Source organism: Lonchura striata, chromosome 8 (assembly GCF_046129695.1).
Source record: "Lonchura striata isolate bLonStr1 chromosome 8, bLonStr1.mat, whole genome shotgun sequence".
Taxonomy (NCBI): Eukaryota; Metazoa; Chordata; class Aves; order Passeriformes; family Estrildidae; genus Lonchura; species Lonchura striata.
Genome location: NC_134610.1, coordinates 2,318,461 through 2,345,536, shown reverse-complemented (window position 1 = coordinate 2,345,536; position 27,076 = coordinate 2,318,461). Strand labels below are relative to the sequence as shown.

At 46.8% G+C, this 27,076-nt stretch overlaps 1 protein-coding gene across 2 annotated transcripts in view; it reads left to right on the top strand.

Moving 5' to 3' along the window:
* Positions 1 to 3,427: 3,427 nt before the first annotated feature.
* EPC2 (enhancer of polycomb 2) overlaps positions 3,428 to 27,076 on the top strand; it is a 37,434-nt gene continuing 13,785 nt past the window's right edge. Inside the window, exons 1-4 of one of the 2 annotated variants that reach the window (XM_021535417.2) lie at positions 3,428 to 3,618; positions 18,613 to 18,772; positions 24,415 to 24,560; positions 26,826 to 27,032. In XM_021535417.2, coding sequence (XP_021391092.2) covers positions 3,466 to 3,618; positions 18,613 to 18,772; positions 24,415 to 24,560; positions 26,826 to 27,032 — 666 coding nt within the window. In that variant the 5' untranslated portion in view covers positions 3,428 to 3,465. Of the gene's footprint in view, positions 3,619 to 3,739; positions 3,829 to 18,612; positions 18,773 to 24,414; positions 24,561 to 26,825; positions 27,033 to 27,076 lie in introns of those variants that run through there. The other variant, XM_021535418.2, reaches the window with a different exon arrangement.

Below are 27,076 nucleotides of genomic sequence, written 5' to 3'. Positions count from 1 at the left end.
CACAGAAATCACCCCTGAAATGCCAGCCCTCCTCTGCTGCCAGCTCAGCCCCACTTGCTTCAGGGGCACCAAACCCATTTTGGGTGTAGGAAGTTTGGCTGCTTCTAAAATGGTGCTGAATTATAAAGTCCAAGCTAAACTATATCAAATTTAAATATTTACCTGTTAATTCTAATCCAAGGCAAGGATTGCCTTTCTTATGAAATAAAACTACTCTAAGGGAATTATAAATAAGTGCAGCCTATCACAGTTTGATTCTCTGTTCCTTTTCTCATGCTTTTAAAGCTTCGTGTTCTCACATGACTGGACTCTTACCTGATGCTTTCATAGCAGTAGTTAATATAATTTCCAGATCTCTTTCCCAAGCTAATTTGTGTCTGTGGCTGATGAACACAATGTTCTTGCTCCTTCTGTTTTCTGTTTCCCTCCTGTGTATTCCTGTGCTTGTTTCATCCTCCTTCTCTCTCTCTCTCTAGTTGACACAATTCTTTAGTCTTCATTTTGTAAATCATGTGTTTGTCACAAACAGCAGTTGTATTTGCTATACAGAACCATGTAAATAAAAAACACAACAGGTAACTAAAAATAAAAGGCAATTCAGAGACTGAACCAATTTTTTCTCGAATTTAAAAAAAATGGAAATTAGGTACAGTTGGCACAGTGATGCAAACAGTGAAGTTTTGAGTAAGAGTTTCAGTTTGTTTCAGAAGGTAATATTGACAACTTCTGTGAGAGCTCTAAGGTGGAGGTGAGAGAAGCAGCTGCTTGGTCTCTGGGTGTCAAAATTAAATGGAAGTGTGGAGGTATTTGAGGTACTAAGGGTCTTTGATGAAGGGTTTTGCAGACTAATGTCAACTCATGCATTCCAGAGGAAGCTCTGGGTGGGTAGAGGACTGAGGCTCTGCCCAGGTAAGAATATGGGGTTACTCAGTTCCAAGTTGTAGAACATTGTTATTGATGGAAAAAGTGATGAAGGAGTTTAGTAAACTAAAACACGAGGAGTTCCACCTCAGCATGAGGAATAATTTTCCATGAGGGTGGCAGAGGATGGGAACAGGTTCCCAGGGAGAGTGTGGTGTCTCCAGAGTCATTCCAAACCCACCTACTCCAGGTGACCCTGGCTGCACTGGATGGCTCCCAGAGGTCCCTTCCAACCCTAAATATTCTGTGATTCTCTGGAAAAAAATATAAAATTGCACAAGCACAAGTTTATTTCTGAAGTGTTGTTTTGTGTCAACCCTCCTGACATCTTCATGGCTGGAACTCTTTAAGTCCACATTGACCAACACGCTGAGGAGACAAACCTGCTGGTTTGTGCAGAGAGTGGGGACACTGTGGGGACACTGGGGAGACATACAGATACTGTAAGGACACTGTGGGGACACAACAGGAACATTGTGCAGACACGGTGTGGATGCTGCAGGGCAAGCAGTGGTGACACTATGGGGACACGGCAGGGACACAGTGGGGGATACAGGGGGGACACTATGGGGACACGCAGGGACAATGTGGGGACACTGTGGGGGATACAGGGAGGACATTATGGGGACACTCAGGGACAATGTGGGCCACAGTGGGGGATACAGGGGGGACACTGTGGGGACATGGCAGGGACACAGTGGGGGATACAGGGGGGACACTATGGGGACACGCAGGGACAATGTGGGGACACTGTGGGGGATACAGGGAGGACATTATGGGGACACGCAGGGACAATGTGGGCCACAGTGGGGGATACAGGGGGGACACTGTGGGGACATGGCAGGGACACAGTGGGGGATACAGGGGGGACACTATGGGGACACGCAGGGACAATGTGGGGGATACAGGGGGGACACTGTGGGGACATGGCAGGGACAATGTGGGGACACTGTGGGGGATACAGGGGGGACAGTATGGGGACATGGCAGGGACAATGTGGGACACAGTGGGGGATACAGGGGGGACACTGTGGGGACATGGCAGGGACACAGTGGGGGATACAGGGGGGACACTATGGGGACATGGCAGGGACAATGTGGGCCACAGTGGGGGATACAGGGGGGACACTGTGGGGACACTCAGGGACAATGTGGGCCACAGTGGGGGATACAAGGGAGACACTGTGGGGACATGGCAGGGACAATGTGGGACACTGTGGGGGATACAGGGGGGACACTGTGGGGACATGGCAGGGACAGTGTGGGACACTGTGGGGGATAGAGGGGGGACACTATGGGGACATGGCAGGGACAATGTGGGACACAGTGGGGGATAGAGGGGGGACACTGTGGGGGATAGAGGGGGGACACTATAGGGACACTATGGGGACATGGCAGGGACAATGTGGGACACAATGGGGACACTGTGGAGGATAGAGGGGGGACACTATAGGGACACTATGGGGACACAGCAGGGACCATATAGGACACAGTGGGGGATACAGGGGGACACTATGGGGACATGGCAGGGACAATGTGGGACACTGTGGGGGATAGAGGGGGGACACAATGGGGACACTCAGGGACAATGTGGGACACAGTGGGGGATACAGGGGGGACACTGTGGGGGATAGAGGGGGGACACTATAGGGACACTATGGGGACATGGCAGGGACAATGTGGGACACAATGGGGACACTGTGGAGGATAGAGGGGGGACACTACAGGGACACTATGGGGACACAGCAGGGACCATATAGGACACAGTGGGGGATACGGGGGGACACTATGGGGACATGGCAGGGACAATGTGGGACACAGTGGGGGATAAAGGGGGGACACTGTGGGGACACTGTGGGGGATAAAGGGGGGACACTATAGGGACACTTTGGGGACGCGGCAGAGACAATGTGGGAAACTGTGTGGGGCTTTGTGGCGACACTATGAGGAGACAGAGGGGATCATGTGGGGATCATGTGGGGACACACTGGGAAGAGACTGTTGGGACAACACGGGAATACTGCGGAGAGACAGCGGAGACACTGTGGGGACACCGCGGGGGCACGGCAGGGAGACAGCGGGACCCAGCGGAGGCTGCAGGGACAGCGCGGGGACAGCGCGGGGACAGCGCGGGGACAGCGCGGCTCCTCGCCGGGACGCCCGGCGCGCTCCGCTGCCGCCCGGTCCCGCCGCCCCCCTCAGGCTCCCGAGGCTCCCTCAGCCTCCCGCCCTCGGCTGCGCGCGCAGCGCCGCTCCCGCCGCGCGGGCTGCCGGGAGGGCCGAGCGGCTGTGGTTAATGTCCGCCATGTTTGCCATGGCGCAGGGAGCGGACCGAGCGAGCCCGGCGCGGATCTAGGGCTGCGGGGCGTGCGCTGCGGGCTACGGGCGGCCCCGCCGGGAGCTGCGCCGGGGCGGCGGGACTCTCCATGGTGGCGCGGGCGCGGCGCGGGAGCGGCTGGGAGGCGGCGGCGAGGCCGCACTGAAGGCCCCCCCCCCCCCCCCCCCCGCCCGCCCGGCCCCGGGGTGTTATTGTGAGGGGGAGACAATGAGCAAACTCTCCTTCCGCGCCCGGGCGCTAGACGCCGCCAAACCGCTGCCCATCTACCGCGGCAAGGACATGCCCGACCTCAACGACTGCGTCTCCATCAACCGGGCCGTGCCGCAGATGCCCACGGGGATGGAGAAGGAGGAAGAATCGGTAAGGGAGCGCGGCGCAAGGGGGGGCACCATTGTTTACAGGCACCCCCCGCACGGGGAACCGGCCGCCGGTATTCACCAAGCGCGCTACGCTCGCTCCGCCGCGGGGCGCTCGGGGCGCTGCGCAAACGGCGCAGCGTAAGCCGCGGTCCGGCGCCGCGAGCGGGCCCTGCCGCCGTCCGCCATCTTCTGCTGCGCGTCCCGGGCGCGGGTGAGCGGGGGGGCTCGGCGGGACGGGCCGGGCCGGGCCGGGGCGGGCTGCCCGGCGGGGCGCGGGATGGCAGAGCGCCGAGCGTGCGGCGCGCCGGAGCCGGCTCGGGGTGTCAGCGCGGGGTGTCAGCTCGGAGCGCCGGAGCGGAGCGCCGGAGCCGGGCTGCCGGCGCGGGGTGCGCGGGGTGCCGGAGCGGCTGCGGATGCCGGGCGTCTGCAGCGGGCTCGGGATGCCGGCCGGGCGGAGCGGCTCGGGGTGCTCGGCGCGTTGTGGACTGAAGCTGATACTACTGCTGCCGGCGCTGTTGTGAGCGGCTGTCAAGTCGCTCGGGCTGGAGCCGGGGAGGCGGTGGCGGCGGTGTGAAAGTGCTGGGTGCTGTGCTGAGCCGCTCCGCAGGGAACGAGCGGCTCCGGGCCGGCTCCTGCCTTTGCCCGCTGTCCCTCTGCTCCGGCCGGGTGTGCCCGAGCCCGGCGGCAGCTCCGTGTGGGGTTTGGGCTGCTGTCAGTGCCCGCGCTTGGTGCAGACGCTGTGCACATGTGGGGCTGAGGGCACACACACACTGCACATGTGGGGCTGAGGACACACACACACACACTGCACATGTGGGGCTGAGGGCACACACACAGTACACATGTGGGGCTGAGGGCACACACACTGCACATACACTGTGTGCACTTGTGGGGCTCTGGGCACACACACACACACACACTGTGCACATGTGGGGCTGAGGGCACACACACACACACTGCACATGTGGGGCTCTGGGCACACACACACACACACACACTGCACATGTGGGCTGAGGGCACACACACAGTGCACATGTGGGGCTCTGGGCACACACACACACACACTGTGCATATGTGGGGCTGAGGGCACACACACACACACACACATTGCACATGTGGGGCTGAGGGCACACACACACTGCACATGTGGGGCTCTGGGCACACACACACTGCACATGTGGGGCTCTGGGCACACACACACTGTGCACATGTGGGGCTGAGGGCACACACACACACAGTGCACATGTGGGGCTGAGGACACACACACACACACACTGCACATGTGGGGCTGAGGACACACACAGTGCACATGTGGGGCTGAGGACACACACACACACACACACGGTGCACATGTGGGGCTGAGGACACACACACGGTGCACATGTGGGGCTGAGGACACACACACGGTGCACATGTGGGGCTGAGGACACATACACACACACACAGTGTGCACATGTGGGGCTGAGGGCACACACACTGCACATTTGGGGCTGAGGACACACACACACACAGTGTGCACATGTGGGGCTGAGGACACACACACGGTGCACATGTGGGGCTGAGGACACATACACACACACACAGTGTGCACATGTGGGGCTGAGGGCACACACACTGTGCACATGTGGGGCTGAGGACACACACACTGTGCACATGTGGGGCTGAGGGCACACACACACACACTGTGCACATGTGGGGCCGAGGGCACACAGCAGCTTTGGCTCCCGCTGTGGGACAGTGTCTGCGTTCCTGCAGCCACCCCCGGTGCTGCTCGGAGTTATTTAACACCGATGGTTTGTGCTGCTGCTCGCAGTGCATCTCTCGGCAGAGGCGTTGCGTGAAGCGTTGGAGCTTTAATGTTATTTCCAAATCACCTGGCCGGTGTTCAGCCTGGACGTGTGATGTGTGTTCTGCTCGTAGTGTTAAAGGGTGGCAAAGCTTTTGTGCGCTGAGGTAAACATAAGTTTCTGGCGGTTTTGGTGAGCAGCAGGACAGCTTTGAGAACGCTTGCCCGCAGTTCTGGTGTCCTCTGAATGTGCTGCTTTGTCCTGCTGATCTTCAAACACTTTTCTGTAAGAGTAAGGTTTATTTTCTGCTCCTGGGAGTTGTGTAAGCTCAGACAGAGGCTGTCGCCTGATGTGTCTGTACTTGCAGAGCCGATAGTAAATGCACCCTCCAGAATTTCCTCAATGAATCCGTGTCTCCGCCTCGGCCAAACCTCTGTGCCTGTGGATTGGCTTTTCCGAGGTTACAGCTGTCAAAGGAGGCTCCATGCTTTCCTCGTTGCTTTTTCTCACCTGACTGTTGGTATTAAAAGCAATCCTTTGTCGTATTATGGTGAGCTTTTATTTTTTAATTTACTGTGTTCACATTGTGATCAAAACCTCAGGAATTCCCCGAGAGTAATGCTGCTAGAAGCTGGATTGTAGTTAAAAGGAACAGCACTGGGGTTCTAATGAAGCAGTATTGGAGACTAATTTGGTTTTCTCAGCCTCAAAAGTTGCATTTAATATTTAAATTAATTCTTTAAATTTGCTGTTATTTTGATAAATCATGTTTAAAATAAAGTTGTTAATGGAAAATTGCTCTAAGAGTTCAAGCAAACAAGCTGCTTATGGGCTTCTTAAATGATTGGGAAGATTAGATTTCTACTTCAATAAAACTACCTGAGTGTTGTCCTAAAAAGTTGTTTTTCTGTGTGAGTGAGGTTTGTTTTCTCAGCCCTGACATGTGGCTGTGTTTGATATATTATGTAATAGTCTCAAAATGAAACGACTGAAGCAATACATAAACATAGTGCGAGATGCATCAGCCAGGCAAGATTATAAACTGCTATTCTTAGATTGTTCAGATTATTGCCATGTGGTGATGGTTTCATTCATGGCTTGTGCTTCTCCCAGTGTAGCACAGATAATTCTTAATTGTACTTTTAAAAAAATTATATGAAATCCCTTCTAGGAATGGCTGTTGCGGGTGACAATAGTTAAATATTTGACAAATATCTAAACAGCATTAATTCGTAGCAAGTACTGCTGTGATCGATTTGATGTATTTGGAAGGGGACTTTTTGGAGGGAGAGAGACATCTCTGCACACTCATTCCTGCCCCTCAATTTCTGTGGTGTCTCACGGCCTTTTTTTCCCGAGTGGAAGTTGTTTGCAGCCTCGGGGTGGCTGCTGTTCTCCATCTGCTGTTCAGAGCCACAAACCTCGTGCTCCTCTGGCCCCAGGACGCTGCTCTCCTCCCAGTGCCGCCCTTTGGGAAGCCTTGGTGGCACCAGAAAGTTGTCACGGGTCAGACAGCACCTTCTGGGATATATTCCACTGGAAATCATCATTATTTACAGATTTGCAGGATTTAAAACGCTTGGGTGACATGTCTGCCCTGTTCTTTACGATTCAGCCTCTCCGTTGCAGGCATGTGGTTTCATTAGTTGGTGATTGATCTTTTGTGCATTCAGAAGTGCAGATTTTGGTCCATTTATTCTTGATGAATATTCTGGAACTGTTTCTGTATGAGTATCTCGGAGATTTATATCTACTCGCAGCGTTTCACAAATCAGCAGCTCATTTCTCTCACTTGGAGATTCCAGCTGTGAAAGAATTAGGTTCTTTTCTGTAGCATGTTTATGTTACAAATGTTTATCATTTACTCTAAATGAAACCTGAAGAAGAAAATGGTGTGGGTTTGTTTTTGAACTCATGTGAGAGAGCGCTCGTTGTTAACCAGAAGCAGGAAAGTGTCCTTTCGGGAGTTCAGAAACTGAGCAGGGGACACTTGTTTTTTTCCTGTTGAGTAAGACTCGTATTTGCTAATGCTAATGAATTGTTTTGACTGGAAAGGGAGAAAGTTGCAGAATAGATAAGCCCTGGGTTTGTTTCTTACCACATAACTGTGTTTTTATTTGAATGCCTATTACTGGCGATTGCTGAGTTGCACATTGTGAGGGGAAATCCTGCTTGGTAATGAGGCACATTCACACGGGAGGCTCTGGGAAGTGAATTCACCTGAGGTGTGAGGAAGCTGAAAATGCGATGGTAATGGGTGATCCCGGGATTGCCTGGTCAGAGCTATCTGAGCCTTCATCTCAGTGCTTGTTTGCACATCCGTTCATTTACACTGCAGCTTGGCACGGCATCACAGGCCTGAGGGTAGAGAGCAAAAGTGCAGGAATGGCAACTTAAGGACGTGCTTTGGCACTGCAGAAATGCTGACACCGTACCCGTGGGAAGGGACTTTCCTTCCCAGCCCTTCAGGGATCACCTCGGGATGAGCCTTCTCTCATCATTGAATACAACGTTCACTTCTGGAAGTACTTAACTTGATTTTTTTTTTCCTTAGTGCATTCAATTTCTTGTGTGATGCTGGAACTTGAAGTGCTCATCATCGGGCTTTGAGGTGTCCTGGAGCTGGTGATGCTCCTGGAACAGCTTTTTCATTCTCTTTTCAAAGCAGGAAGCTTTTAGCTTTGCACAAGTCCTGGTTTTGCTGTTAAACTGTATCAGCAGAAATATCCATAATGAATATTTCCCTCTGCTACAGGGAACTGGGAGACTATAAAATGTGTGAGGATTTACTTAAGCTGCTGCTCAGAAGTAGCTGCCTGGTGCTGGCTGATGCACTCAGGTGTGGGTTTAAAAACACAAGTACACATAAATCTCTGCCCACATGGACAGAACCTGCTCTTAACTGGATGTTTGTGTGTGGGCTGTGCACTCATAACCTGTGGTTGAACCCTCGAAGTTCCTACAAACGAGAGGCTTTGTAGAACAAAGAAGCCCAGACAGCAGTGAGAAAAACTGGAGGCCAACAGAGGATAACTTCAGCTCCAACCATGCAAATATTCTGTAAAACAGAAATCCCTTGGAAAGACTGCATGGGAATCTAGTGAGAAACTCCAAGGATTGTATTTCCATGCAAAACCAGCTGAAATGAAGAGCATGCTTTGCTTAGGAAAGGAATTGGGTTTGTTTGACTAAAATCAGCCGGGTTATCTGCTGGGGAAATAAAATTCCCAGGGTGAGTTATTCCTCAGTTAGATTAAACACCTGTATTTATTTACTTACTTGGGGAGTATTTGGAGGTTGCTGAGATTACTGAAGTATGTTTGGCATTAGGCAGCGAAATGCTGGGCTGTGATTTTTATTTACAGAGTTTTGAACTTCAGTTTTGTTTGAGATCTTTCCCTGCCTTCATCTCCTGTACTTTGCTCCCTCCCTCTGAGTCCCGTTGCCCTGTGCAGTGATGTTCCTCCCAAGTGCACATTTCAGTTCTATTTCCCGGCATTATTTCAGTTTTCTGGTCCTTTATCCTTGCTGTGCTGTCACCTGCACAATCTCCGGGCCGTGTTTAATGTCCCGTTTGATAGCGGTGAATCAGAATTAACCTCGATCAGCTGAGCTCTGGAGAGCTCTCAAACTGAGGAGCTCCGCGTTTAATTTGTTGTGGCTGAAGTTAAACACCACCAAGATTTGCTCTTAGGTCTCCACCTCACGAGCAGTTTATTAGGATTTATCACATTAACACCTATCAGCAAACCCGTCACAAGTGCTTGGGATATCTGCTTAGCCCGGGACAAATGTCATTGATCTCCGAGTGTGCTTTTAAGCTGGAGCTGAGCCAGAGGAGCCCACCTGCAGGTAGAGGGGCCACTCTGCTTTTTGGGGTGTTGCTAAAGGGCGCTGACAGCCAGCGTGGGACCGAGTATCGTCCTTCCTTTGGGGGTAGGGATGTGAGGTGAGATGGGCTCAGCCCTGTCCCGGCATGGTTTAGATAAAGCCGCGCTCTTGCCGCAGGCGGGCTCAGCGGGCAGGGCTGCCCGGCGGCTCGGGGTGCCCGCGGCCCTGGAGCAGCGCAGGGACAGCCGGTCATTGAGTCACCCTCGGGTCATTATGCGGGAACTTTCCCTGGTGGAAGGGCTGCTCGGCAGGAGGGGGAATTCCATGACAAAAGCTTAGGAGAGCGCTTGGGACGAGCTGAATGGCTCAGCTCCGGGGTGTCTCAAACGCAGCGAGCACTCCTTCCTTTTCCTTCAATTTGAGGAAGCCTTGGAAAGAAATCGCTCGGGTTTCCTTGGATTTACAGAGTGCCAGACTTCACAGTGCTCCTGCTTGGCAAAACTGAGCAGGAAGCAGCTTGGTACAATTTCTGTTTTGACTGAAACCAGTTGAAATGTCCTGCTTGAACAATTTGGATCAACAGACGTTAAATCTGCTTATAGTAACCTCTGTTCTTAATTATTTTTCACGAGAAAGATCATTTTGACTGATGCTAGATGTTCAAAAGGTTATTTGTAACTTTTTTTGCCAACAAGGCTAATAAACAATGCCTTGTTTATGCCATAGCATATTTATAATTCCAACACTTCATCTTGGGTAAATAACTCATTTAATATTTACATAAACCTTGGGTCTCCTAAAAGCCAGTGGAGGTGAAGATCAATCGTAGAACTGAAGTTTCTATAACAAGTAGAGAAGAATGGAACTAGAACTGAATTCCTGTATGTAAAAGGGTGTAAGAGGTAGGAAAAATAATTTTGTGAGACTAAAAGTATTATCAGTATGGATTGTCATAATTTTGAGAGTATTGTTGACTAGTTCCGAGTCAAAGTAATAAAGTATTTGAGAAGATACTATTTAAAAGCTTTGATTTTTGATCCATTTTGCTAATTCCTACTTGTTAATGTATAATAATCACAGTGTAGTGGGGCTGAAATGGATTAAAATACTCTCCCTGTCCATGACAGGTGAAGTGCTGTAAATGTGAGGGAGCAGAAATTTGCAGAAAAAAAGTCTGACTTCTTAATTTCCATGATTTCCTTTGTATAATTCTAATTGGAATTGATTATTTTCTAATTGTGATTAATACATTTCCACCTCTGGTCTCTCAAATTCTGGGTGTTCAGCTCTCCCCCATTGGCAAAATAGTTCAGTGTGGGACGTCTTTGTGCCATCTTCATTTGGAGATTTGCTCAGCTTCTCTTGGTGGCTCTCCCCTGTTGGTGATGCCATTTCCCATCAGATTTCTGTATCAGTGAATTTCTGTGTTGGTGATGCCGTTTTCCATCAGATTTCCATATCAGTGAATTTCTCTGTGTTGGTGATGCCATTTCCCCATCAGATTTCCCTATCAGTGAATTTCTGTGTTGGTGATGCCATTTTCCCATCAGATTTCCATATCAGTGAATTTCTGTGTTGGTGATGCCATTTTCCATCAGATTTCTGTATCAGTGAATTTCTCTGTGTTGGTGATGCCATTTCCCATCACAATTCCCTATCAGTGAATTTCTCTGTGTTGGTGATGCCATTTCCCATCACATTTCTGTATCAGTGAATTTCTGTGTTGGTGATGCCATTTCCCATCACATTTCTGTATCAGTGAATTTCTGTGTTGGTGATGCCATTTTCCCATCAGATTTCTGTATCAGTGAATTTCTGTGTTGGTGATGCCATTTCCCATCACAATTCCCTATCAGTGAATTTCTCTGTGTTGGTGATGCCATTTCCCATCACATTTCTGTATCAGTGAATTTCTCTGTGTTGGTGATGCCATTTCCCCATCAGATTTCCCTATCAGTGAATTTCTGTGTTGGTGATGCCATTTCCCATCACATTTCCCTATCAGTGAATTTCTGTGTTGGTGATGCCATTTCCCATCACATTTCTGTATCAGTGAATTTCTGTGTTGGTGATGCCGTTTCCCATCACATTTCCCTATCAGTGAATTTCTGTGTTGGTGATGCCATTTCCCATCACATTTCTGTATCAGTGAATTTCTGTGTTGGCGATGCCATTTCCCATCACATTTCCCTATCAGTGAATTTCTGTGTTGGTGATGCCGTTTCCCATCACATTTCCCTATCAGTGAATTTCTGTGTTGGTGATGCCATTTCCCATCACATTTCTGTATCAGTGAATTTCTGTGTTGGTGATGCCATTTCCCATCACATTTCTGTATCAGTGAATTTCTGTGTTGGTGATGCCGTTTCCCATCACATTTCCCTATCAGTGAATTTCTGTGTTGGTGATGCCGTTTCCCATCACATTTCCCTATCAGTGAGCTCCTCTCTGCTCCTGTCCCCCGGGACACACGGAGCACTTCAGCCACGGATCACTTCTCAGCCAGCAGAAACAAACTCCTTTCCTCCCCCTTTCTGGAGTTGTCGTTTGCTGTTGTTTACATTGGAATTTATAATTTGTTTTTCTCAGCTTTGTGCCGTTTTTCTGGCTGCAGCTCACACTTGGTGGATCTTAGACCAGTGTGTGTTGCATAAAACAAACTGTTTCTACTCTGAAGCATCCCGGTGATGTCGGATTCCCTGTGCCAGACTTGGATGTAAACAAACCACTCTGTCTGCAGTGGTATCCTGAGACTGGAGAATTAAGGGAGGTGCTGATACTAAAAAAAGAAAAAAAAAAAAAAGGTTTCTTGAGTTAAAGGTATTTGGTTTAAAATGGAATTTTGTAGTTATTTTTTAATAATTTTGATTTCTATCAATTACTATATGTGCGTTTTAATTTCTCTAACCTTTTCCTAAATTGTCCAAGCTGTAGAACCAATCTTGACATTGTTTTTAATTATAACATGAAGGATTTCTGTGTGGTTCCTCAGGTGTCCAGCCCTCCATGTAGCATCACTTTGGCGATGAAAACACCATTTGTTTAAAAACTCTGTAAAATCCAAATTCCCTGCTGTAGGTGTGTGTGCTCAGTTAAATAAAAACTGAGGATAAAATCAGGGTATGATGTGCCCCACAGGAACAGAGTGCAGAGGAGAGGGAGAGGTGCTGTGGTCTCCTGGCAGCTCCTGCTGGAGAATTTCCAGCTCTCCCTCCTGGTGGCTCTCCAAGGAGCGTTCTGTGACTCACAGGCACGTGGAGGTGTTGGTGAGAGCAGCCAGCAGCACACAGACTTTGGGTTCCCTGGATGAAATTGGGTTGGCTCCTTGCTGGGGAGTCTCGGCCTTTAAAAATGCATCGTGGGGTTCATGACATGGAAAATGAGAGAATATTTCTCTAGGTCAGGGCCTTGCCGTCCTGCTTGGACTGGGATAATCAAGATTCCTAACAGAATCATTTTTTACCTTGGGAGTGATACCAGTGTGTCCCAGGGAGCTCTTTGGACTACATGTTACATTATTTGTAACAATATTCTCATAAAACTATTTTTGGAAGAAAAATCCCACTCCTCAGTAAATACAACTTTTTCTTCTAGTACCTAAGCAACTTTTCCAAAAGGATTTTTTAATAATTAAATTTATTGTTATAACAATAATTTGATTTCTAATAATTAATTTATAGTCATATTTTGATAGATTGGGAACCTGGGTAAATAATTGTATCTTTAAAATACAGAGTTTTAGTTGCTGTGAGGTTTTTGATGTTTCATAGCCAGTGACAGTTGTGTGTCCATATGTTCATAGATGGTGAGTAATCATTATTTACAGGGATGAGAGATTGCTCATGGTCTCAGACATGGTGCACTTGGGGTGATATTTGGGATATCTCCCAGTTGATTCCTGTCCAATTTGACATGGAATGCTTGAAATGGCATTGCTTCCTTTTTCAGAATTAAAGTTATTTAAAGAAACGTTTATTCCTTTTCTCTTGGCTGCTGCAGAAAGAAACACACCAATGGTTGTGACGTGTGCTCGTGTCACTGTCCCTGTCCTTGCTCAGGCTCTGTGGGCTGGCTGCCACCCTCGTGTCCTGAAGGGCTTCACCGGGACCCCAGAGGGAGAAGAAATTCCTGGGCATTGTTTGGTACAGTCTGGAGCTTTCCTCTTTCAGCCTCACACCTCCTCTCTGGGGACATCTTCACCTGGACAGGAGGTGTCACCCAGGGGTGCTGAGGGGTCACCCAGGGGTGCTGAGGGGTCACCCAGGGGTGCTGAGGTGTCACCCAGGGGTGCTGAGGTGTCACCCAGGGGTGCTGAGGGGTCACCCAGGGGTGCTGAGGGGTCACCCAGGGCTGCAGGGCTCGGGAGTGTTGGGGGCTCTTTCTTGGCTCGATCCAACATCCATAGATGCCTTCAGGGGCTGGGCTGTAATCCCGGGATTTGGGTGTGAAGTAGTCCCAGGTTGGTTTGGCTTTGGTGCTGCCTTGGGAAGTTGCAGTTGTTAAAAACTGGGAAAGGGAAGAAAGAGATGGGAAACTCAGGGAATCCCAGCCTGGTTTGGGTTGGAAGGGACTCAAATCCCATCCAGTGCCACCGCTGCCATGGCAGGGACACCTCCCACTGTCCCAGGCTGCTCCAAGCTGGCCTTGGGCACTGCCAGGGATCCAGGGGCAGCCCCAGCTGCTCTGGGCACATGTGCCAGGGCTGCCCACCCTCACAAGTGGAATTTCACCCATTCCAGGGACCTGTGTGAATTGTTAGGATGGTGCAGCCCCATTGGAGTCACTTTCCCCTGCCTCCCTCCCCTCACTGAGTCAGTAAGAGCAGCCAACCCGTAGGACATTTTTTTGGCCCATAGACACAGTTCAGCAGCCTGGAAGACAAGTGTGGGGCAGGTGGTTCTTGTGATTATTTGTTTTTTTAAGAAAGGGTGGGGGATATCATGTTGGAAAAGCTTGATATGGCCAAAAGTGAAACTGAGAAGTGATTCCACGAGCCCTTGTGGTTGTGGGTTTCCTCCAGCTTCCTTGCACCGAGTGTTGGAACCTCCTTAGGGAAACTGAGTGCAGTTGTCCTCGAAAGCCTTTGTTTGGTGTGTTGGTTTCCACTCAATATTTGGATTTTTGTGGTTTTCCCAGTGCCTTGCATTACTTGTTAATTAATCCAGTGTTCTAAAGGGACACTCTATGCAAGAGGAAACAGCTCTGATTCCTGATTAGATTAAGTCTTTATCAAATCAGTAGAAAAATGCATGTTATCAACTTTGCTAATGACTGAAGTGCTTGTTTTTCAAAATAAATTGGAAATGAAGCAGTGGGTTTCAGCTCTCAAGGGTGGGAATTCTTGTGGTGCACACGCTGATTTCCTGCTCTGTGGGTGACTCCTTGTTTCACTTGTCCTCTACATCCCAGAGCAGAGGGAGGGGAAGAGGGGGAAGCAGCTCTGTAGGATTGAAAGGGTTAACTCCACAAGAAAACAAAAGCTGCTGCTTGAGTTTACACTTCTGCTCTTGGGAATCTTATCTAAAAAAAGTGTTTGTGTGCAGAGAGGGAGGAGATGGGGCTGAGGCTTTCCAAGGCAGGGAGGCTTCTGACCAAATTAGCTTTTGAGCTTTCTGACACTTTTTTTCTGGAAGTGCTGTCAAGAGGTGTTACTCGCTGTGCTGGAGACTTTGCAAGATGAGTCTGCACATTCCCACTGCAATTCTCTACTTTCTGAATCTCAATATTAAAGATAAAAATGTCCTTTAAAAAAAAAATTGCCCAATTTGAATGGAATGTTTAACAAGTGAAATATTTAGTACATTTGAATTGTTTTCTTAGTTTTAATTCTGTTCTTGGCGCAGGTAGGTTGGAAGGCTGACTCCAGATTGGCCTAGAAATAGCTTGAGTAGGAAAAATTAACAAATTTGTTGATAAATTGACAAATTTGTTGATAAATTCACTTTTCCATCCTACTTGTATGGAGAGCTATGGGGTTAAAGCAGTGAAACAACCTAAGGAGGTGTAGCTTTGCTTATGTGGTGTAAGGAATGAAGATGGGAAAAGGTTAATTTAGTCCTAAAGCTTTGTTGCCTAGGGGTTTGTATCCAATATGGAATTGCTCCCTGGAGTTTGGCATTTAAGATGAACTTTTCAGTGTGAAGTTTTTAAAGCCATGGGCATCTCCAACCATGCTCAACCAAAAAACTTGCAGTTATTCAAAGTTTGATAAACTCTGTTTCTCGGAGATTACCTGGGGGTGGCAGGAGGGGACTTAAAGATTAAGGAAAACCCAGCCTGGTCTGTAGGGTCCAGGAGCTCTGGTTTGTGGGATAAAAGGAATTAGGAGCAGTTTGGGGCATCCCTGCTCATGGCAGGGGCTGGAAGGAGATGATTTCAACCCAAGCTCTTCTGTGATTCCATGATACTGGTAAAAAATATGTAAAAAGTACCATTCAGTATTGATCACCGTTTGCCTTACAGCTTGACAAAAATAACTTCAGGGTAAGAGGATCAATACCTGATTATTACTGATGTTTGCCTCTGTTTTGTCGTGAAGAAACTCCCAGCTAGGAAGTTGAGAGGGAACATGAAATCTGTGAGGCTTCAGGGATGAAGGGAATGGCAGTGAAGGTACCTTGCCCTCAGCTGGACACGGAGCCTGGCTCTGAATGTCTGCAACCAAAACTGAGTATTTTAGGTACCAGGATGGCAGGAATTTTTGGGGTTTTTTTCCTCCTGAGGAGCAATGGAAGCAAGGATTGTGGCATTTCAGAGGAATTCAGAGAGCAGCTCTGGTTTAATGTGTAAATGTGCTCAGGCAACAGTGTTACACACACTAAACATTTATATCTCTCTAATGCTGCTGGTTGAAGAAATAGCCCAGTCTAAGCTGTGTTTGTTTGAAATTTTGTCTTCATACTGGAGAGAAAGGTCTGGATGTGCTTTTTAAGGATTAATGGGTAATCACTCTTTGTCAGGGGTCCCTTTTTATTCCCATGGCAGCACGTTCTGTTTGCTGTCATCACTGGTTCTCTAATACTCCTTTATTTTGTGTAGGAACTTTGTATCTGTGCTACTGCAGAACAAAGTGTGAGCTTAAAATACTGTATGTCTTTCAAAACCATCAGAGGAAAGTGAAAACTAGACCAAAAGTTGTGCTGGTGATAAATCTATCTGTAAAAACACTACTTCAGGGTTAATTAATCCATTTAATTGACCCAACTTTTCTTTAAAGATCTTCATGGTTTGTTTAAACCACCAGAATTGTTTCAGGGGTTCAAGTTTCAGTTTTCCTGTACTTGATGCTCAGCAGAAAGATTTGAGGTTTCCCCCCCTAATTTGAAAATTGACATAGCTTATCCATGTGTTTTGGAACTCTGCTGTTCGAGGAGTGACAGCAGCAGTGCTGAAAGCTGAAATCTCTGTTTGAAAGCTGTGCTCTGCTCCAAGGCTTTTTATAGTGAAATGAGTACTAACAGCTATTGTCAGCCTTCCTTGGGAGCTCCAGCCTGAATCCCTCATCTCAGTTACCCTTCAGTGGGCTGCAGAACCAAAAGGTGTTCTGAATTTTGGACAGATCAAGCCTTCCTTCCAGCAGCTCTGTGCTGTGGGCTGTTGGTACACAGCTCCAGGGACAGCAGTTGAAAGCAGCCCAGTAATGAAACCATCTCTGCGTAGTTGAATTGCTCAGCACTGCCAAGCTCTCCAAGACACATTTTAATGGTGGAGTGACAGATTTACTCAGTGTGGAGTAACGCAGGCAGATCACAGCAGCTATTGGATTGCATGCTTGTCTTAATTCTAATAGCACTCACTTGGGAGCCTGATTGATTTAATGTTGCTTCATCTGCTGCAGGAGATTCCCAAAGCTGCCCTGCTTTTGCAGGAATTGCATTATTTGTGTTTCTGTAAATCTTAACATTTCAAAGGGATCATTTATTAAGTATCATTTACATATTTTAAAAGGGTTTGCTTTCACTCCCCCTTTTTAAGAACACCGTTCTGTCGAGTTAAAGAGGAAGAAATCTTGTTCTTGAGAGAATTTCCAAGTGGGTAGCAGAGTGCATGAGTGCCAGACTGCCGTGTGTGCCAGGCTGCAGTGCCAGCCAGGCACTGGAATGCTGGCACCTTCCCATTGCTGGTGTTGATCCTGGCCTCTTGGGAGTGTTAACTGTGGGGAGGGGCACCCTGGAAAGCCAGAGGGAGGAGCAGAGAGCAGCAAAGCCTTTTTTGTGTGTGTGTGTGTTTTTCCCTGCTCAAACAAGTGCTGTTCCCAGCACTGGGGTGTGTGGGCATGACTGGGGACAACCTGCAGCCCCTGGGACAGGCAAAGTAAGGTCCCATGGATCTGTGACAAAGCTGAGCTTGGATTTCCAGTTGATATTCTGCTCACCCTCCCTCCCCTCAAATCTGGGAGACTTTGGGGAAGAACAGAAAAAGCAGAATGAAACCGTCATTCCAGGTTCCACTCCTGGTTCCTTTGCTGGGAAACTGCACTTGGCTTGGTTTATACTGATTGGAGAACTTGGTAATTCACATTTCCCAGGGGCTGTGAGGATCTGAGATCTGTCCTGGTGAGGAATGGCACTCCCGTGGACACACAGAAGGCAGCCTTGGTGTCTTAACCTGAGACATTTTTTAGTGGTTTCAATTTAACATGAAAAGTCTTTCAGGAGGGAAGTTACAGCTTAGCTCTGACTCACAAAAGTAGATGGTTGTCACTGAGCTTACTAATAAATTAACTAATAAAATTATGTAGGGAAAAAAAAATCTTTGTGACCTGCTACATTTATTGTGATCTCTGTTTCACCTGAAGTGATTCTTTGGAATTTGTGACTTTTGTCCCATAAGAATAAAATGAAGGGATACCTGTTTGGGGAGTCCTTGCTTTTCAGGTGTTATTCTGTGAGAACTTTTCTTTCTGTTGCTCTTAACTTGCTAAACTTCTAACAGCAGGCCAGTAGGGATTGCTGGGTAGACAGGAATGATGAAAATCACAATTCTTTTGACTTTAAAGGCCTGATCTTGCAACCAATTTTCTTTCTGACGGGTTTGGGTGGGTATGGCTTTCCCCAGCCCTGATTTTCTGCTGAGGTTATTTTGTAAAGTTTGATTGTTTGTCTTTTTCCCAGTCTGGTGGAAGGTGGGAGCTGTGTCTGAGCAAAGGGTTCTCCTCATCTGTTTCTAGTTCATTCACTGCAGTTTTAAGATCCCCATCAGTTAGGAACCCTAAAAGATGGAGAACACACCTGGGACCAGGCATCCTGCTGGCCTCTAAAACCCAGCAAAGCCTCCTCTCTGTTATCCTGTAGGAAAACAGTGGGAGAAAAGGCTGGCTGTCTTTACATGCACTTTGTACAGATACTTAAATGAACTCTGTTGTTCTCCCCTTGCAGGAACATCATTTGCAACGGGCCATCTCAGCACAGCAAGTTTTCAGAGAAAAGAAGGAGAGCATGGTTATCCCAGTCCCTGAAGCAGAGAGCAATGTCAACTACTACAATCGTCTGTACAAAGGAGAGTTCAAGCAACCAAAGCAGTTCATCCACATCCAACGTGAGTTCCAGCACTGGGATTGTTGTGGGGTCTGTTCAGCCCCTCCTTATTTAACCTGAGGAAGCTTTTCTTGATGTCAGAGCTGCTACAGTGCTCAGAGATCCATTTCTAGATGTAAATTCCAGTATCTCCTCAAGTTCTGGAAGAATTGTGTGCCTGGTGAAGGTGGGGGTTCTGCTGCTGGCTCTGGCTCTGGCTCTGTGCTGTTGCTCTGTCCATGTGCAGCAGCTGCTGAGCCTCATCCTGGCTCTTGGGCCTCCAGTATTCTTGAGCCAGGCTCACTCTGGTGGTTTTGTCCTTCCTAGTCCTGGGAAGGGTAGCTGAAGCTGCCTGGCTGCCTCCTGGTGCTTACAGTGATGCAGGGGGCAGGAGAGAGGTTGTCCTGCTCACCTGTTAACTCCAAAATTCTCTCTAAGTGCAGATCCATAAACCAGAAAAGTTCTTGTGATGAACTCGGCCATTGTCCTGCTGCTCATAACAGAGTTCTGGCAGGGCAGCTGTGCTGCCACTGTGCTTCAGGCTGTTCTGGGTAACAGTCACTTCTCTCTGAGTTTGGCTAAAACTGAGCAATTCCATTTCAGCAGGGAACTCTGCGTTTTTTTTATAGATAAAACTAAATATTCTCCATGAACTTGGCTTATGTTTTACACAATCTCATTAATTTAAGCTTGTGGGCTGTGGATGATTTTCCCACTTCGTTTGGTTGATGTTCTGTTGACAAGTGACTCTCTTGCAGTTTAGTTGTTCCTTGGCACACAGTTCATGTTTGTCCTTTGCAGGATGTGGTTCAGGGGGTTAGTTGGGCACTTGGATTCCTCCCAGCTGTTACCTTTGATTCAATTATTGCATCATTTCTCACCAGCGTGGTGAAGTGTCCAATTTTTTCCATTTATTTACAAAATGAGTGAGTTTGGAAATAATGTACTCGGTGTTCTCTGTGATGCAATAGGGACCATAGAGGTGATGGAGAAAAATCAACTAAAAGGAATTGTTTCTCTCCTTAATAAAAGAAACAAACTTGGAAGCGAGGCAGGCTGAATGAACTGAAACCAAGCTGTGGTGGAGGAATGTATTTTATTCTGTTCTTTGTTGGACATGCCAGAAACACTGTGAATACTGTTAATAAACATGTCTAAAAATGTTAAATATATTATGCCAAAGTTTTCTTTGTCTTGCTGAGACTCACAGTCTTTCTGGACGAATTACAGAAGGTATTTGAGCTGAAGGTAAATACTAGATACTGCTCCAAGATAATTTTTCCCACATACTCTGGTTGGACTAGGTGAGTAGCCTTATGCTGCATAAACTGCTTAGAAATTCTGTTTAAATACTTAAAGCACAAATAGCAGCAATACCCACTTTGGCCAGGGAAGTTATGTAAACTGATAGAAAATGCCAGGAGGACACATACTATAATCCATACTTACTGGTGGGTATTTCTGGCAAATCATGCTTTGCTGGGATTCTGGTAGCCTAAGATTTTTATATTTTTTACATTTGTTTATTTAGATCAGTGGTTCCAAGCAGAGAAAATTTATTTGTAAAGCCTGGAATTTGTGAATAAGCAAAGTTCCAGGTGTTGGTCAACCTCAGTGGCACCTACACAGGTGATGCTGAGTTCAATGTAAAGAAAAAACCTTGAACTATTCTAATTATTCCAGCATGCTTCGTAATTTTCCAAGAATATTTGTAGCATCAGTAGCATGGAGATGCATTTTAAGTTATTGATAATTAGCAAAGAGATTAAGTTGGTTAACTTGGACCTAAATTAGAGCTAAGGGAATGGAAAATGAGTCAGAAACAATGAAACAATGTTCATTAAGTGGGGAATTAACTCCAGTCATCCTTGAAAGGAACTTTTTGGCAGGAAGTTTCTCTTTCATTTTCTGCGTGGGTGACCCTCAGTGTTTATCAATTTGCTGCCTTGGCTCAGGCCTGGTTGCTGCTGTTGGCACAAGAGGGTGGTGGCAGGGCTGTGGTTTGCTGGGGAGGGAAGGCACTGGAAGCACTGGTTTCAGTGGGAGCTCCACGAGTGTGCAACCACAGCCTCAATTTAGTTAGCTAAATGAAATGAGTTCATGTAGTGAAATTAAACCCAGCTCAGTGTAACTTCACTGAGAAACAAATTGCATTTGTATGAGTTGGGATAAACTGGGTCCTAGGGGAGCTCAAGTAAACAAAAAAATCAAATCCCTCTGGCAGGTACTGCTGGGAGTGGGTGGAGTGGCAGAGGGTGGCAACTGGATGTTGTGTTTGCAACAGCAGTGAGCAAACCAGCAAGTCCTGAGCATCCCTGGAGAAACTTCCCAGGTGGGATCACTGGGATGTTGTGTTTGCAACAGCAGTGAGCAAACCAGCAAGTCCTGAGCATCCCTGGAGAAACTTCCCAGGTGGGATCATTGGGATGTTGTGTTTGCAGCAAGTCCTGAGCATCCCTGGAGAAACTTCCCAGGTGGGATCACTGGGATGTTGTGTTTGCAGCAAGTCCTGAGCATCCCTGGAGAAACTTCCCAGGTGGGATCACTGGGATGTTGTGTTTGCAGCAAGTCCTGAGCATCCCTGGAGAAACTTCCCAGGTGGGATCACTGGGGCCTGTCTGACAGTGTCCTGCAGAAATGCAGATGGTCTGGAGGAGAAAGACTGGATTCATCCTGAGTCAGGAGAATGTCCCAGGATTTAGCAGGAGGTGTCCATGTGGGTGGTTCTCTTGCTGGAGCAGCTCCCCCAGCTGCCATGGCAGGGGCAGGGACAGGGAATGATGGATGGTTCCATCCATGGCACATAAACACCTGGGTCTTGTGATGGCTGTGGAAGCCAGGGAGCTGCCACGCTGCAGGCCAGCTCCAGGGTGAAACATGGCTTTTTCTGGAACAATTTCAGTTCACTCAGTGCTTGGGGAAAGAGGAGAAGATCAAGGATGTTACTGAAGGTGGGTTTTGAGGAGTGGTAAATGAACACTGGGGAGGAGGACACTTCCATGGGTGTCCCAGAGCTGGCACAAGCCAGCTTTGGGCTGATGAATTCCAAGGGAGAAGTGGTAGCCCTTTGTTGGATTAGGCCCTTTTCTGACTTAGAGGTGTTTTAAAATTTTTATTCTATTTTTCAATCTCTTATGAAGGGTTAGACAATGCAGATGTTATAATTCACGCTGTCACAATCAGAAGTCAACTGTTCCTTAATTACAATACATAATAAGTGTTTCTTGGCTTTAAGAATTCTCTGCAAATCCATTTCCCACATCCTTGCATTTCCTGAGGCCCTCACACCTCACCAGGCTGCTGGGAGCCTGTGGCCATCGTGTCTGCACTGAAACACGTGGAGCTTCCATCCCTGCAGTGTCATTAACCTGCACCCCATGTAAAACCCCCTCTTTGCAAGGGAGCTGCACTGATAAACACAGGGCACAACAAACAGAGCATTGCTGATGGCAGAAGAGCATGAGAAGTGTGACAAGGGCTACTGCTGTTCTCACAGCAGTGATGGGGGGGTGTTGGGAAAATGGGACTGGATTTGTTTGATAATGGCAAGTACCTTTGGATGCTTTTTATCTTATCTTGCATATTTATCAAAATGGTGAGCAGAGATAGGGAGGGACCCCCTGCTTCCAGCTGAGGTGCACCATGGGGTCACTGGAGGTGCTGGGAGTGACCTGCCTTCCCTCCTGGAGACCCATCACCAATATCCACAGTGTGCTCCTGGGGGTGATTTTTAAGGTACCTTTTGATTGAATGCTTGGGCCTCTTCTTTCTGCTTGTCTTGGTGTCTCCTGGTTGCCTCTCACTTGATCCTGGTTTTATTGTGGATGGTTCATGACCTTTTAGTGACTCTTCTTTTCCCACTGTGGAAATGAAAGGAAGTTTCCTGGCACTGCTCACAATTTCCAGGTGAACACCATGACATCTTGTGTCACAGATCCTCCTGCTCACTGATATTCTGGCTTGGAAAAACTGACTGGAAACGTTTTGTCCACAGGGGATTATTGAATTATCTACTGACAGGCAATAGGTTGACATCTTTGTTGATGTGAGACCAACATCTGCCTGGGGGCAGAGAAGCTTTTTGTGGCCTTTCATGGTTTTCATGATCTGCTGGAGAGGCAGATGTGATGTTGAAAGCTGCAGTTGAAGTCTCATGCACAGTTAATTGTTGGAGAGCTCTTGGTCACATGCCCAGTGACAGTGTCTTAAATAAACTTGCCATGCAACTTGTATTACTGAATTAATATTGCCAGCAGTTCTTGACACATGGTTACAGCCTGTTATTATTTTCTCCTCAAGTAAATTGTTACAGTGTGTGGTAGATCAGAGAACTCTTCTGGCCAAGTGCTGTTGGCACAGTGGGTACACTTGGGCAGTGTCTCCTCTGAGAGGTACCAGCTTGAGCTGAAGATGCTGAGGAGCTGCTTTTTAGCCCTTCCCAGCTGCATCTGGCTGAGTTTCCGTGCCTAAATAAATAAATAAACACTGGTAGTGGTTTAGCTCGTTTATTGCACTGGATCACAGAGAGAGTGGTCTTGGGCAAGGCTGAGATGTGGAAGGACACTGCTGACCACCTGCCTGTGGCAGGGAAAGTACTGAGGTTTGTTCTAAAGACTTTTTTTGGAGTTTTCCTTTGCTTCTGGTTTTCCAGGGTTTTGTTTTAAGGTGCTCTCAAAGCACACAGGGCAGCTCAGTAGCAGAGGTTTTTAAATTAGCATTTGGTATAGCCACAAGTTAAGAGCAGGGAGATAAGATAGTGTTGTTTGTCTATTAAGAATAGAATATGTTTCATCAGGCCTATTAACTACTGTTATTGCAGTGCTGATTGAATTACTGGGAGTGTTATACCTGGTGTGTCACCCCTTCAGGGTTTTATTAGGTATACAATTAATGTTTCTATTAACAGTTCTTATTGTCATGTGCAATTTACTCATATTTGTTCTAAAACTGTATTTCTGCTGTGTTACCTGAATGAGAACTTCCTTCTGCTTTTAGTAGCACCAGGAACTTTGTCAAGTGAGGAAGCTAATTAGCACAATTAGTAATAAAGACATGAGCTTTGCTGAGAAGTTGAGAACTGATTATTTGGAGTGCCTGAAGGAATTGTCAGGCTCTGTATCCACAGCTGAGGTGGTTTTGGAGAAGTAACAATTCCCATAGGATTGATGTAGGATTTCTACAATTACATAAAACCAGAAAAAGTTTTGTCATTAAATATTTTAACACTTTAGGTTTGGTGTACTGTTTAAAAATGGGCAACAGAAATTTAGTGGAACTTCAGTGTAAATGCTTTTTCTCCAAATCTGGAATTTTATTGAAAATGTCTTAATTCTTATTATCTTAACATGGTATTCTAGAGGAGCTATATTATATCAGTACTGCCAAGAATCTTTGCTCTTGTTTTGCAAAGCACATCAAAGTTTCTGTGCCTGTCACCCCTTCAAGTCACTTCAAATAAAACTTCTTGGATTCCTTTCATATTGGAAGTTGGAGGCAATCAGCTTCTCCCTGTTGTGTGTTACATGGGGAAACTTTTCAGTATAAAATAAATGTTCTGGCAGAGAAGTGCTGGTCTGGAATTTGCTCAGTCATTTTTGGTTTCTGATTGCAGATGTGTGTCCAGAGTGTGTTACTTACCCAGCATTTCAATTTCTTGTGTTCCAGCCTTTAATCTGGACAATGAACAGCCAGATTATGATATGGACTCTGAGGATGAGACCCTTCTGAACAGGCTGAACAGGAAGATGGAAATCAAGCCACTGCAGTTTGAAATAATGGTTGACAGACTTGAAAAAGCCAGTTCTAGTCAGGTATGGTGTGAAGAAATCACTGGGAGGTTTTGCTTTCCTGGGGGGTGGTTCTGGCTGGGTGCTTGGTTTTATTTCCTGCTAACAGGAGATGTGTGTTTGTGTGAGTCTGCAGTTTCACAGAAATCACATTGCTGTCTCCTGTGTCAATATTGGTAACGTCAGATAGAAAGGTGGGGAAGGAGCTTTTGGGGCAGCAGGGATTGATTTTAAATTTTAATTCCTGACCACAGTGTGCTAGACACACGCAGCTTGTTTTACCACTGTTGGCACTCATATAAACATATGAGAATCCAAATTCTGTTAACACTTGTGTCTGCTGGACATGGTCTTTGGTTGGTTTTTGAGGGTTAGAAGCACAGACAGTGATTTAACTTGTAGCAGTGTTAAATCAGATCCTGAGGTGTTCCAGGAGGGCAGTGTCTGGAGGAGGGTGTTCCAGCCCAAAATATTTACTCCAAAACTGCACCTGAGGGATCAGTTTGTGCAAGTCAAGTTTGAGCAGGTGCAGTTATTTCCAAATGAGATGAGGCTTTGTGGGAGGGAAAAATCCTTTGTGGGATCCATCTCTGCCTCAGTTCCGTAACCTGATTTAGTTCAGTGCTGTCTGTCAGAAAGCCAAAATATTGAATTTTTCTCTGTCTTAGAGCAACTTCAGAAAGGGAGAGTTTCTTACTGTGGTAAGAAAATGGGAATGAAAGGAAGAATAGGGGATAAATTGAATGATACTTGTTGAACATGTACTTGGGTTTGTTGGAGCTTTGATAAAGACACCCCTGTTTTGGCTTTCAGTTCAGGCCATTCTGGTGATCACTTTCATTATCAGAATTCATCCTTCTGATGCTGGTTTCACCTTTCTTTGCTGAAGTATTGAAGTTAAATTTAAGATTTGAAGATGCTTTTCAAAAATTAAGTGTTACAAGAACACAGGTTTTTCTCTGTAGACACAAGCTACTCTTGCAGGTTATTGGAGCCTGCAAAGGGCAGTGGCTGGTGGGGTTTGAGTGCTGCCTCCCAATTCCCAGTTGACATGCCTGATCCCTGGAATATTAAATTTAGGATGTTGCTGGGAATGCCTTCCCTGCCCAGGAGGGGTTGCAGACTTTTCTGCTGGCCATTCTGATTTGAGCAGGGAATACAAGGACTCTGCATCTGCAAGCAAACACAGGCTCAGCTTCTCATTCCCAGCTGTGCACTCAAGGCAGAAGTGATTTATTTTTTGATAAAAAATGTTAATGGAAAAAAGGGAGCAAAAGACAACAAAACTGGAGTGATTTCTATGCAATACTTGCCTCTTTTTAAAAAAAACTGTTCAGTGCTTTTTAAATTCTACCACAGATTGCAGAGGTTTTATTCTGCTTGTGCTGGAATTAACACTTGCAGAGTAGCCATGGTTACACTTAGGATTTCCTTAATTTTCCGAAATGTGTTGTTTCCTTTTTTTGCTTCTCCTAACGTAGGGACAAGATTAAAGTTTGACACATTGCAAAAGTGCAAATTAAGTTGTTCAGTTGATATTTTTCAAATTTTGGGGCAGATGAAGTGCTGCCTGACTTCTTTTTAAGTAATAGTAGGTACTATTTTCTTTTTATTTAATGAATGGGTTGAAGATGATATGAGTCTGTTAAACTAATGTACTATTTAGTGATACTTTTGCATTTATTTAGAGTCTGATTTCCATATAAAAAGCTGAACACAGATTTAATTTTTATCTTTAAATGATCTGTGTAGAACTACCACCTACTGAAATAACTTGGCAGACAAGTGAACGTCTTTGTGTCTCCAGGCTGGAATAAACAGGGATGGGCATTGTCCCATTCTATCACAAAGTAAACATCTGGGGGGAGAAATAATTAAGAGGTAAATTTTCTTCTAGGGCAATCAACATTCAGCTGCAAAGAATTACACATTAATAAAGGTTAACCAATAAGAAACTTTTTTGTTTGTGATTTCCAAATCATGACCTGCAGACTGCAGTAAGTTCTCTCTAACCTGTGCTTGTAGTTGCTTCAAAGTGTTTTCAGATTCCATGAAAGACTGATGGGGTTCTAGACCATTGGAGGAAAGAGATGCTGCTGGTTCAGAAAAATTTGGAGCACTGACTTGGGAAGAACAACTGGTGGCTTCAGTTCCCATCAGTATTTTTCCATCCATTTACTGTGGTGCTGGAAAATAACGAAGTTTATCCAGAAAGTGCACAAGTGGTGTGAGTGTGGTGACTTCCCCTGCAGCCCCCTCTGAACTGGACTTGTCCCTGTTCCCCTGCAGCTTGTAACCCTTCAGGAGGCCAAACTGCTGCTCAATGAGGACGATTACCTGATCAAGGCTGTCTATGACTACTGGGTGAGGAAGCGCAAGAACTGCCGGGGGCCCTCCCTCATCCCCCAGATCAAGCAGGAGAAGAGGGATGGCTCCACCAACAACGACCCCTACGTGGCCTTCCGGAGGAGGACTGAGAAGATGCAGACCAGAAAGGTGACTTGGCAGACCCTGCTGTTGGAATTGTGCATTTCTCCCTT